Source organism: Cyprinodon tularosa, unplaced genomic scaffold (assembly GCF_016077235.1).
Source record: "Cyprinodon tularosa strain WSP-4 unplaced genomic scaffold, ASM1607723v1 ctg243, whole genome shotgun sequence".
NCBI lineage: Eukaryota > Metazoa > Chordata > Actinopteri > Cyprinodontiformes > Cyprinodontidae > Cyprinodon > Cyprinodon tularosa.
In genome coordinates, this window is record NW_024038903.1 from 110785 (window position 1) to 124118 (window position 13334).

General features: G+C 39.2%; 1 protein-coding gene across 2 annotated transcripts; it reads right to left on the reverse strand.

Moving 5' to 3' along the window:
• Window positions 1-3061: 3061 nt before the first annotated feature.
• On the reverse strand, window positions 3062-11310 carry ift57 (intraflagellar transport 57 homolog (Chlamydomonas)). Of its 2 annotated transcripts, none has more exons than XM_038287663.1 (11): window positions 10797-11310; window positions 9967-10141; window positions 7282-7400; window positions 7098-7188; window positions 6856-6924; window positions 6604-6729; window positions 6454-6525; window positions 3807-3938; window positions 3649-3711; window positions 3507-3573; window positions 3062-3430 (listed from the first exon to the last, which is right to left on the reverse strand). In XM_038287663.1, exons 1-11 carry the CDS (start codon window positions 10949-10951, stop codon window positions 3258-3260), a joined length of 1242 nt encoding a protein of 413 aa, XP_038143591.1. In that variant the 5' UTR covers window positions 10952-11310; the 3' UTR covers window positions 3062-3257. The 2 variants fall into 2 exon arrangements, with proteins under 2 accessions (XP_038143591.1, XP_038143592.1); XM_038287664.1 differs by having other exon boundaries at window positions 6604-6726; window positions 10797-11309.
• Window positions 11311-13334: the final 2024 nt, after the last annotated feature.

Consider the following 13334-nt stretch of genomic DNA (forward strand, 5'->3'; position numbering starts at 1 on the left):
ATCTGAAATAAACTGAATACAAAATATATCTACTCATTAGAACCCAATATTTAAAAAACTGGTGAAAAAAAACGAAATAGAATTCCCATGCCAACTTTAAATTAGTTATTTTGAAGTTTCCTATAGTTTAATGAATTTGTCAAAGCCTAAACTCTATGAGAACCCCTTCAAATAAAAGGCTTTTAGAATGAGCCTTTATCCTAGAGGCTTATTTCTGTTTACCTTGAGAATAAGCAAAGCAAAAAGAATGCATGCAATGCAGACTCATTGATTCCTTGGATTGGGTTAGAGTCTGGAGAGACAGAAAAGAAATGCAATGGATGTAGAGAGGAGGGCATATCAGAGTGTGTAGTGTTCTAGAACTTTAGTGGGAAGTCAACAACGAGCTGAAAGACAAGCTTGAGTCGTACTCTGGTAAAATGAAAACAACAGTATGTAGAAAATCTAAACCAAGAGGAATTATTCATTGTTGCATTAATTAGGCTCATATTATTGTTACATCCCGAAGATGGATGTGATTTTTGTTCTTGCATCCAATTTACACCTTGCTCTGTTTTAGGCTCCGCCTTTAAGACTGGACGCTGCTTCCTGAGTCTCAGTCTTAATAACATTGTTTGATCATCCAGTGGCTGGTAAGAGAGTGTTGTGATGATGGATCCTTGTTAAATGTTGAGGTTGGCTGCCAAATATGCTACAAGCAACAGTCCAAATAGGAGCTCAACTGGACAGCTAAACTGGAATTACACCCCTTATCTGTTCTCAGGGACCTTGGCTATTAACCAGTTTGTAGACAGTGTAGCAATACTGGATGGATGGATGGATGGATGGATGGATGGATGGATGGATATATAGATAGACTTCATCTCAAGCTGCGAAATTGGAGTGAATTCCTTGTAGTAACAAAAATGATATTAACACAATACGAACATATAACTGTTTGAAAAATACTTAGAGCAGACCACTTGCTTGTAGACAATTGACAGGATGTTTGACATATTGAACAGCTGCTAGATGCCAAAGGCTTCAAAGTCCCCTATGGTCCGTTGAACTGGACAGTCTGGTGATGGCAAATGGTTGCAGCTCATGGGAATTACTGATATATGGGTTATAGTACGGTACTAAAATAAGGAGCTTTAATGCATTGTGTTTGGTACCATTTTCCCCATGGACTTCAGTGTGTGAATTAAAGCTAGGACATTAATGCAGAAAATTTACTGGTAAAATGTGCTTGAAAATCCTATTTGTAGCGGTTCACAGCGCAGCTTTGACCTCTCCAATATGGCGGACACACAGCTACATATCAGCAGTGGTCCAGCCCACTCCAGGAGGCATCTGCATATACAGGTGCTGGTCATAAAATTAGAATATCATGAAAAAGTAGATTGATTTCAGTAATTCCATTTAAAAAGTGAAACTTGTATATTATATTCATACATTACATACAAACTCATATATTTCAGATGTTTATTTTGTTTAATTTTGATGATTACAAATGACAACAAATGAAAATCTCAAATTCATCATATCAGAAAATTAGAATATTACTGAAGACCAATAAAAACAAAGGATTTATAGAAATGTTGGCCAACTGAAAAGTATGAACATGAAAAGTATGAGCATGTACAGCACTCAGTATTTAGTTGGGCCTCCTTTGGCCTGTATTACTGCAGCAATGCGGCGTGGCATGGAGTCGATCAGTCTGTGGCACTGCTCAGGTGTTATGATAGCCCAGGTTGCTCTAATAGTGGCTTTTAGCTCTTCTGAATTGTTGGGTCTGGTGTATTGCATCTTCTTCTTCACAATACCCCATAGATTTTCTATGGGGTTAAGGTCAGGAGAGTTTGCTGGCCAATTAAGAACAGGGATACCATGGTCCTTCAACCAGGTACTGGTAGCTTTGGCACTGTGTGCAGGTGCCAAGTCCTGTTGGAAAATGAAATCTGCATCTCCAAAAAGTTGGTCAGCTGCAGGAAGCATGAAGTGCTCTAAAACTTCCTGGTATGTGGCTGCGTTGACCCTGGACCTCAGAAAACACAATGGACCAACACCAGCAGATGACATGGCACCCCAAACCATCACTGACTGGAAACTTTACACTGGACTTCAAGCAACGTGGATGAAGTGCCTCTCTTCTTTTCCTCCAGACTCTGGGACCTTGATTTCCAAAGGAAATGCAAAATTTACTTTCATCAGAGAACATGACTTTGGACCACTCACCAGCAGTCCAGTCCTGTTTCTCTTTAGCCCAGGCAAGACGCTTCTGACGCTGTCTGTGGTTCAAGAGTGGCTTGACACAAGGAATGCGACAGCAGAAACCCATGTCTTTCATACGTCTGTGTGTGGTGGTTCTTGAAGCACTCACTCCAGCTGCAGTCCACTCTTTGTGAATCTCCCCCACATTTTTGAATGGGTTTTGTTTCACAATCCTCTCCAGGGTGCGGTTATCTCTCTTGCTTGTACCCTTTTTTCGACCACATCTTTTCCTTCCCTTCGCCTCTCTATTAATGTGCTTGGACACTGAGCTCTGTGAACAGCCAGCCTCTTTAGCGATGACCTTTTGTGTCTTGCCCTCCTTGTGCAAGGTGTCGATGGTCGTCTTTTGGACAACTGTCAAGTCAGCAGTCTTCCCCATGATTGTGTAGCCTATAGAACTAGACTGAAAGACCATTTAAAGGCTTTTGCAGGTGGTTTGAGTTAATTAGCTGATTAGAGTGTGGCACCAGGGGCCATCAATTTTGAACCTTTTCACAATATTCTAATTTTCTGATATGATGAATTTGAGATTTTCATTTGTTGTCATTTGTAATCATCAAAATTAAACAAAATAAACATCTGAAATATATGAGTTTGTATGTAATGTATGAATATAATATACAAGTTTCACTTTTTAAATGGAATTACTGAAATCAATCTACTTTTTCATGATATTCTAATTTTATGACCAGCACCTGTATGTCTGCTCTAGTTAAATGCATCTCTGCATCTGATTGATGATCAACATTCATTTGGATGTGGAAAGGGGGACACCTAGTGGACATAATGTCTAATCACAGAGTTCAAGTGTTTGGAAAAAAATCTTTTATTCAAATGATAAAAATACAGGATACATAAAGAAACCAAATAAATATTTTGCATATTCTATAAGACACTTTTTTGATGGATTATCGGTTCAGATTTAAGCAGTAAAAACTGTTCCAGGTCCATCAGGACGAGCAGAACCTCACTGAGGTCTAGGAGGGCCCGTCTTACCACAGGGACTAGCCCAAAGGCCCAGCGGTGTGTTCGGTGGCGTGCATGTCACGTGTCATATTGGATTTCACCATGAGTTCGGCCTGCAGCAGTTGGTGCTGAACCACGCCTGTCCTCACGTCCATCTGGGTGATCTCCTGCTTCAGCTTAGTGAAGCTCTGCTTGATCTTCACCACCGGGCCTGCAGAGAAGAAGGGAGGAGGTCAGACATGATGGAGGGGGAAACAAGGACTTCTGACAGTTTACGTCTGCTTCACCTCCATCAGACATGCTGCGGCCCTTGTCTTCTATCTCTTGCTTTACCTTCTCCAGCTCCTCGCTGATCTGAGACATTTAAATAGAGCAAGCTGTGTCAGTGTTTTCTGGAGCTACAGGGAAAATGGCGATGTGTTCACTGACCTCTGCCAGGACTCTGGTTTTCTCTGTCACTCCTCCGCATGCCTGCTTGTAAAGCTCCTTTTCCTAATGGAGGACACACCCACTAATCAATCCAACTGAATCGTTGGAAGTTTTACATGTTTTGGTGTTTTTGCATTGGAGGTATGAGTCTGGGTTACCTCTCTGAGTTTGGCCTGAGCGTTGCGGTACTCCTGGATCAGGTTCTCCAGCTGGCGGTTGATGTATTTCTCTCTGCTGCTCACCTTCTCCAGAGTCTTCCCGATGTCCACCTGAAGATTGTCCAGATAGCTCTGCAGAGACAGAGAGGACACGAACGCAGTGGACTGTCATGAAAGAAGATTAACCAAAATATTGAGGTCCCACACATTTCAGCCTGTGACCCTAAAAACCACCGCGGCACAGACTGGAGACGCAAAAAAATACATTTCACTCTATATTTCTATACAAATATACAATAAAGTAATCATTATTTTAAACACTTTTTTTAAATGTCTTGTGCTTTTTATGAAGTTAAAACTTTAATAGCTGAATCAATACAGACAAAATTTACAAACAAGTATAAAGATGTTGGATTATTCAGTTCAGATTTAAGCTTAGAAGGCGGAAAATGAGCACGTCATTGATCAAAGTTCTCTCAAAGGTCCCGAGAATCTTTAGTTCACACATCCGTCCTTTAGAGCTGATGTTTGGGTTCTTTCAGAACATTAGAGTGTTCAAACATGACAAAAATAAAGAAGCGACATTCCTATTTAAAAACAAGAGCAGATCACATCCTGCTCACTGTTTTATGTTAGCCTAAACATTAGCATCGGGCTGCCTCCGTTTGATTGGCTGTGACTTTTCTAGCTGGCCTCTTATTGGCTGTCTGTCTGCTTCAGAATCCATTTTTTAACGGTTTGGTTTTTAATTCTTAACTGGGCTGGAAGTTCCTTACCTCCATCAGCATACATTCTAAGACTTCATCACTGATTATGGAGTCTTAGGCCGTTTCTCAATGTGTACTTGTGCATTCTCATGTGCTCGTGTACTCGTGAAACATCAGCCTTAGCCCTACTACTGTTCCAAATCACAAGAACAAGAAGACTGAGAATGGACAAAGTCCCCGGATATTGTTCTCGCCCCTCCCTATTTAGCAAGTATGCATCAGAGCAGATTTGTCCGTTCTTGAGATAGACGGCTGTCCCAGCATGCACTGCGGCAGCTGCAGCTTCCAGGATAGTGCTCAGAGAATTAAAAGGTGTCTTTTCTGTTGCTGTTGTTCTATAACAGTATGTTTTAAGATCATTTATTATACTTTTATTATACTTTTAAGCGTCCCTATATGGCCCTTTGACTGATTTACTGTGTAATAAAAAAACAAAAAAAGGTTGACTGTTGAGAGGACCGCGGCAACCAGCAGAGCTCCGAGGCTAACGGCAGCCAGGGCTAATTTTAGCCCGTCTGCAGCAGTCCTCTCTCAGCATAACCGTGTGAGAAGAACAACTGACTCTGATGGCGATTTTTTAGTTTTATTTGGCTAAATGTTATTTTTATTTTTATTTATCTGACTGTTTTAATTATTTATCCCCCCACTAAATGAAAAAAGTCTGAATTTATTATTATCTATAGACTTTTACCAACAGGAGGTGATATGCAGCTCCAGACGAGCAGAGCATATGGTGAGGTCACGAGTACGCTTCTATTCCAATTGACCAATATTTATGCTGCGTGCTCCCGTTCTCCCAGAGTCCACACCTTCCTGTGTTTTTCTCAAGAACATATCTGGCGAGGACACGAGTCCGTACTCACGTTCTTGTGAATTGAGAAACGGCCTTAGTTAATAAAGTCTTAGTTAATAAGGGCTGCACGGTGGGGCAGTTTGTAGCACCTTCCTTGCATCAAGAAATTTCCTTGTTCGATTCCTGGCCGATGATTTCTAGAGTTTGCATGTTCTCTGGTACTCTGGATGCCTCCCTCAGTCCAAAAACATGACTGTTAAGTTAATAGGCTTCTCTAGATTGTCATCAGGTGTGAGTGCGGGTGTGCATGGCTCTATGTCTTTTTGTGTCTCTGTGTTGCCCTGTGACAGAATGGTGATTTGTCCAGGGTTTACTCGACCATAGACTACCAGAGACAGGCACTGACCCCAACACGTCCCTGAAGGAATAAGAAGATGGATGGCCTTTAATCAGGACTGATGCCATTTTGTGTTTCTTTTATTTTCTTTTTGGCTAGCTCCTCCTTTATTTGACAGTAAAGGAGCTGACAGAGGAGGAAGACAAGCAGCAAAGGTCCGCGGGGCCGGGACTCCAACCTGGGACAGCTCGTAAAATACATGAACCTCTCCCTCTGCACCACCGCACCCATAAATGACCTTGGTTCATTTCAGAAAGAGAAGAGGGAAAATAAAACCACATAACTTGTTTGTTTTCTTGACAATAAGGAAGTTAGAAGAATCTATCAGTAAAGGAACTCCCTTCTAAGGGGCTGAAGATACAGCTTTTCTCAGATGGAGTCTGCTTAGGAATGCAGTTGCTGGGATCATAGTCTGACTCTATACATAAGTTATTTTCTGTTAAATGAAAACCTAGAAATTATTTGAACAATGTCTGAAATTACATCTGTAGATGGAGACAAAATTATCAAAGTTTAAGGAGCTTTTCAGTCCTGATTGATTCTGAGCTCCAAATTATTCCCAGAAAAAGAGCAAAATGGCAGTAACCCAACCAAAATTAAAACAGGCCCCTCTGCAGGGCGTTCCAGCAGCTGTATGAGTGTGTTTGAGTTGAATGTAGCAGAACCCTTCCTGGGATTAAATCCCCTCACCTCGGTCTCTTTGAGCGATGACTTGATCCCGTCTCTGTGTTGATGCATCTGGTCCAGATGGTTCCTCCAGTCCTGCAGGGGCCCAGCAGAGCAGGGTGTAAGTTACAAACATCCATAGAGGAGCTCAGGTGAGTTAAGGTCGGCTCTCACCTTGTTGTCTGCCCTGATGGTGACTTTGAGCTGCGGCAGAACTCTCTCCACCTCCAGCCGCCACTCTGCAGCGTCCACAGTGGACTCCAGGATCTCGTCCGGTTTGGAGCTCCTTTCTGCTTCCTGCTAGAACACAGAGTCAGTTTCAGTGGGAGAGAAGATGGCTCTGCCTGTCAGGAAGGGGACTCAGAACCCACTGAAACGCTAAATTATTCAACATCTAATCAGTAAGCCATCGCCCTCTGATCTCACAGTGGGAGCTCTCCATAACTTCAGGGCCTCCAGGTCCATCAGGTTCTCCTCGCCATCGTCAGCTTCATCCTGGGGTCACATAAAAACCCAACAACTATCAACACATGTGATCCCAACCAACATCTGTTTAACTGAGCTGCAATAGACTAGAAATTTGAGAATGGATTAATGGAAGAATTTAAATAGGATATTCTGGCTCTTCCAAATATTTTAAAGCATGCTGCTAAAACAGAGACACCTACAATCATTTCCTCCTCCACTTTGCTAAGCGTGAGCTCCGCATCATCGTTGATCACAGACTCTTCCTCTTGGTTTTCTTCAGGATAGTTTGGTCTGAGAGAAACAGAAAAAATGAAACCTTCTCTCCTACTTACAGCAGCCAGGAAAATCTTGACAGGCAGAACAGAAGAAGGAATTTGAAAGTACCTTCTAAAGGTGAAGCCTGTCTTCTTCAGCGCCTGATTGGCCAGATGGTCCAAAACTAAACAGACATACTCACCGGAACCAGAAACCAGTTTGGAGGGTGGGAAGTCCACCTTAACACCCTGATAGAGACAGAGACGTTCATTAAGCTTACGTTTTTGAAAGCTACCTCTTTGTTTTATTCTAGTAGATCTAGTAGAAAGTTCCAACAAAACTTGCGCTTTCTTTGGTTCCATATTTTCTGCACATACCAAACCCAGAAGTGTGACATCACTCCAGGATATTGGCTAGCCAACACAGAGGATATACACACTGAAACGGATAGCAATACCGACAAGAAGACGTAGGAATTATCATCAAGTAGGGGTATTTCAACAGATGATGAACAGAATCCAGTCACTGAACAGGTCCTACAAATGTGAGCCTGATGCCTCATCAGAGGAGCAAAATAATGGGGAAGATGGAGCCAATGGGGATGATGAGGTAACGAGAACGAGATGGTGACTGGACATCGTCAGACTGTCGGAACAACGCGATTAAGCTTTTGAACCTAAGCCCCATGCATCTCAGCTGATATATCCTCACCTTCAGCTATTTATAGATACCATTGTGGCCTTACCATCTATTGCTAATAATATTAATGATCATAACATGTATTAACCAAACAGTTGTGGACCATCTACAGTATGTATTTAAGACCCCATATGCATACAGAAGGGCATATAACACACTTCGATACCATAACACCAGAGCAGGAATCACACCGGCTACACTGACTGCAGAGCTTCTATCAACTGCTGATTTTTTTTCACTTTTGTCACAGTACCCCAAAAATGGAAAAAAATCGGATTATGAAATATTTTTATTCAAAAAAAAGACGGACCATTAAAAAAATAAAATAAAAATTACAATAACCTTAAAGAAGGTTTTTTGCAAAGTTAAACCGGGTGAAACTAAAACGTTTTCACTTGAAAATTCCTGGCTAGAGAATATGGACAAACAAATCTTAAATGCAAAATGTTTTTATAATTTATTTTTTTTTTTTTTACAATCTCTGTCAGCTAAAGGCATGTTTTAGAGTCTCTATACTCCAGTCAATGATTAATCAATTACTAAATTTGTAGATGATTATTTCAATAATCAATTAATCTAAATTAATCAGATTAATTGTTTCAGCCCGAGTAAAAATGATCTTATAAATCTTAAAGGTGCAATAGCTGCTCCTCCTCTAAGGAGTAGTGATGGGTTAATGAGGCATCTTGAAGCGTTTTGACACATTGCCAAACTATTGATACTGCGCTGATACTGTCTCACAGAATACTGACACCTGCTGGACATTTAAAGACACTACAGGCAGCTTATTTGATACACTAAACTGAATTGATTAACTTTACAATGATATAATTTAAGTTATTGTAGGTTATATTGTATTATTTCATATCTATGTTTAAATTAATAATAACTTTGATATTTTTAGATGCAGCCAATATAGAACGTAAACATATATCATAACGTGAACATTTAGGGGAAAATGTAAATGAGAATGCTTATAGACTAGGATTTTAAATCATATTTCTAAAACAATAAGTACAGTAAAACAGTAAATAAACTAAGAGTTCATTGAAAATTAACCTTAATTCAGATGAGTTGGCTGAGAGAAAATTTAAATAAAAACACAATGTTCCTATTCCTTTTAGGCTGCTCCAAAATTCTTGATGATTTTAATGATAAAGCGCAAAAGATGAGTGATTTTTTTAGCATATGCATCATGCTGACATATACGATTTTAAACACAGTTTAGTGTGTCAGTCAGTTAGAAACAACTAGTGTATCAGTCAATACAGGTCCTCCTTTGCAAAAACTGTTGGCAGAATATTTTACCAAATGAGATTATAATGTGCACAAGCTTTCCAAAGTCTGAACATCTGACAAATAAATGTTTTTTTTGTTGTTTTGTGGCCAATCCCAGAGGGAATTTGAATTATCATGTATAAAATGTTTTTGTATGATAGATTTTAGCATATGTGTTTGCTGCTCCTGTCTCTTTAATTTAATTTAGAAATCCTTTTAACATCAACCTGTCATGGGACTACAGGTGGAAATTAGCCATCAGACGCCACAATGCAACACTACAACGGCAATAGATTGTGCAATATCTAATGTGCAATTACTATTTAATACTAGTTTTTTTTATTTGATACACAGTGCAATAGCTATATAATTATAAATACCCATGTTTATATCCTGCGCAATAACCCTGTATAATAATCCTGCTAAAGAAGAGACTTCAAATTTCTCCACTATGAGAGCAATAAAGTCAATTAATCAGTTTTGCTATAACCTGGCACCATGCATGTTTCCTGTTTTTATTAGGTGAATGTAGGGTTGTGCACAGTCCTCATTTAAAATAAATGAAGGGTAAAGATTATTTATTTCTGAATTAATATGATGATTTATCGATTTAAGTTTACCATTAGAGAAATTCTGGTAATCGATTTTAGAGACTTATGGTATCAAATAAAAAATGTATATATAGTAAAGATGAAACAAATAGGCAAGAGAAAAGCTGAAAGATTAATATTTAGTTTGAAAACAAATTACCTAGTCATTTTAAAGCTGTTTTGCTGTGAGAGACACAAAAGCAACAGCAAACCATCTTTGTTTCTTTTTTCTGAAGCTTTAACTCACAAAAGCCCGGAGTTCTGCCAGGATGTTAGACACGTTGGCGTAGGGCTCATCGTACTCCTGAGGTTCTGGGAAAGGCCTTCCCGCAACGTTGATGAGCCAGGCAGCGATGATGGTGAACATGTAGAACTGCTCGCCAGGGTTGGATGGCAGGTAGGGACTGGAGACAAAGTAATGTCTAAAGAGGAGAGAAGGAGGAACAGAGGAGCCATAAGCAGAAGGTTTAGTGTGAAGGTGGAAAAGCTAAGGTTAGGCAACTGGACGTTAAGTTTTCTAGAAGGAAACTTTAATGTGAAGCTGCTCAGATTTCCTTTGAATAAACAAAACTGGAACTTCAAATCAATATTATAAGAAGATCATGAACAGCATTCCTGTAAATTGTTCATATGGAGCTCATTAAGCTCTCAGTCTAACTGATCAACAGAAACAAACTCACCTTCTTGGATGAATTATACTGTGGATCAGTCTTTGATCAGTGTTTTAGATTGTTTTGCAAAGAAGAAGGACGTTTCTATTCTCTCTCAGATTGGTTAGGACTTGTTCTAATTCAGACAATTACCTTTACATCTTTATTAATTTGTCTTTGTCTTTTTGAGCCCTCATCCAATGAAGTTTAAAATCTATGAAGTCGTCCATTTCCACCGTTATGAAAACTAATCCAGCCACTTTCATCGATCTTGAAAAGAAAACACATTAGCAAAAGAAGACTATAAAATGTAATTTAATCGACTTTCCTTGTTTCCCTCTTTTACACATGAAATCTGCTCATTTATTTCGAACCTTAAACAATCTAAAGAAAATCTTTATGCCTCCATGTGGTGTTCGGGTCTCACCTGGTCAGGTTCTTCATGTTGTGTTTCACCAGAACTTCCTCCTCATAGTTCAGCAGCTTCAGTTTATCCAGAAGGTTCTCCATCAACACAAACTCCTGGTAAGCCGCTCCGGGCCCACGGTCCTCCTCCTCTCCACGTCTTCCACCCTCCGCCATCCGGCACACTGACGATTGATAAAATAATTGCGATTCTAGGAACAGAAACTGCTAAATGGAGGCAGAGGTATCCGTTCGCGGCCTCACTGATGCTCGCCCTATACGTTGCCAGGGGAACAGGGAGCTAAACGACGCTTGCTAGCCCCGGATGTAGCTCATCTTAGCTTCTATCTAACGATTTCAGACCAACTTTAAAAATATATAAAATAGCTGTATACTGAAACCGGTTTTAGGTCTAAATTGTATAGATGTAGTGCTAATATTAAAATAATAACCACAAATTTAACCACTTTGAACAAGCGGAGAAGCTACGCCGTCCTTTACATCTTCTTCTTCCTCTCGGTTTACATGGAGATTGCGAACATGAATGTCAACACCGCCATCTAGTGGAGCCTCACTCCACTATCCTTCTTCTTCCTCCTCGTTAGATTCCTCTTCTTGTTGGATTCATTGCCGTTTGGCAACGAACATTTAGTAGCATTACCGCCACTTACTGGTATGGAGTGTGGTTCGTGATAGAATATCTACTAATAAACATATAATTTCAAAGGGAAAAAATATATATATCCATAAAAAAAACGACATACTTATTCATAACTTTGTATTCTGCTTGTCTATATCATAAACACATTCACTCTCCCTATAATCCATTTGTATGAAATATATTTTTTTAAAGTTTTCTTTAAAAATCAAATAATTATTTGTATATGCTTACTCTCCAAATTCTTCCTCAAAATATCTAATAAATTAATCTTTTCCTTAATACATTCAAACTCTCCCCTCATATATCTTCTCTGGCTTTCATATTTATGACATTCCAGTATAAGATGTATTATTGTTTCATATTTTCCACAGTAATCACATTTGCCAGTAGTTTGCTTTTGAATTTTGAAAAGTGTATAATTAAGTCCTGTATGCCCGAATCTTAACCTTGTTATCACTCTCTCCTCCTTTCTATCTCGTCTTCCATTTCTTCTTTTTCCTACAATCTTCTGAATTTTATAAAACAATCTACCTGTTTTCCTTCATCCCACCTTTTTTTTTTTGCCATTTTCCATCAGGTTTTCTTTAATAATACTCTTTCCCTCCGATTTACTTGTTTTAACTGTAAAACTAATAGGATTTTGAATTACCCTCTTTGCCATTTTATCTGCCCTCTCCTTTCCTTCTAGTCCAATATGTGCTGGAACCCACACAAATACAACAATCAAACCCATGTTTTTTATTCTGCATAATGTATGAAATATTTCTAATAGAATGTCCATCCTACTATCTGACTGGTTATTTTTTTAAACTTAATAATGCAGAGCTTGAATCTGAACAAGTTACTGTTCTTAATGGTTTTATGTCTTCTACCCAGTGTAAAGCTAATAATATTGCCAACATTTCCCCTGTGTAAACTGATAATCCTTATGGAATTTGCTTCCTATTTTCATATTGAATTCTGGTATTGCAAAAGCTATTCCTATTCTTTGTTAGATTGATGGATTGCAAACAACTTATAGGTGCATACCACCACCTACTGTACGTGATTGTGTAGCTCTATAGTTCCAACCACTATATTCTATTTTTTATTTCTGTGTTATGTAAAAACAAAAACAATGTTTTATTAATAACCAAATTTTCCTCCCTATCTCCATCTGTCCCTAAAATTCCTTTAATACTCCATTCTCTTCCTTTTTCCATAATTTCTTTCCTCATCCTCTCTCTTTCTGTTGCATATTTAATGCAATTCATCAAAACATGATCTACATATTCTTTTCTTTCACAACCCTCACATAAATCATTATTTGTTTTCCCTAGAACAAACAAAAACTAATTTAAGTAGGTGTGTCCAGTTCTTGATACTCCACTATCCGATTGTTATTTTTGTATAAGTTTCAGCTGCTTTCTTTAAAGGGATAGTTCGGTATTTTTGACATGAATCTGTATGGCATCCCGATCACCAGCGGCATGCAATCACACTGACTTACCCCTGGCAGCGTCCTGTGAGCAGAGTTATCGTCCAGTTTTGGTCAAGCCGAAAGTAGTCCTGCAGGTTTTTAGGAACAGCGAAATAAAACTTTTCTCTTCCCAAAACATTATGTGTCCAAAAGAGTGATATTTTCGCATCCCAAAAACATTGTAGTGGAAAAAGTCACACGTCGTTATCAATTGGTCCTATTTTCTCTCTGTTCGTATCAGTGCGCGCCGTCATTCAGACAGCGAGCCCAACAACAGCCATGTCTCCTTCCGCCGCGGAGGGAGACATGGCTGTTGTTGGGCTCGCTGTCTGAATGACGGCGCGCACTGATACGAACAGAGAGAAAATAGGACAACATAACTTAAATATGTTATGTTGTCAACATAACTTAAATATGTTGCCTGGAAGTTAGTAAGGAAT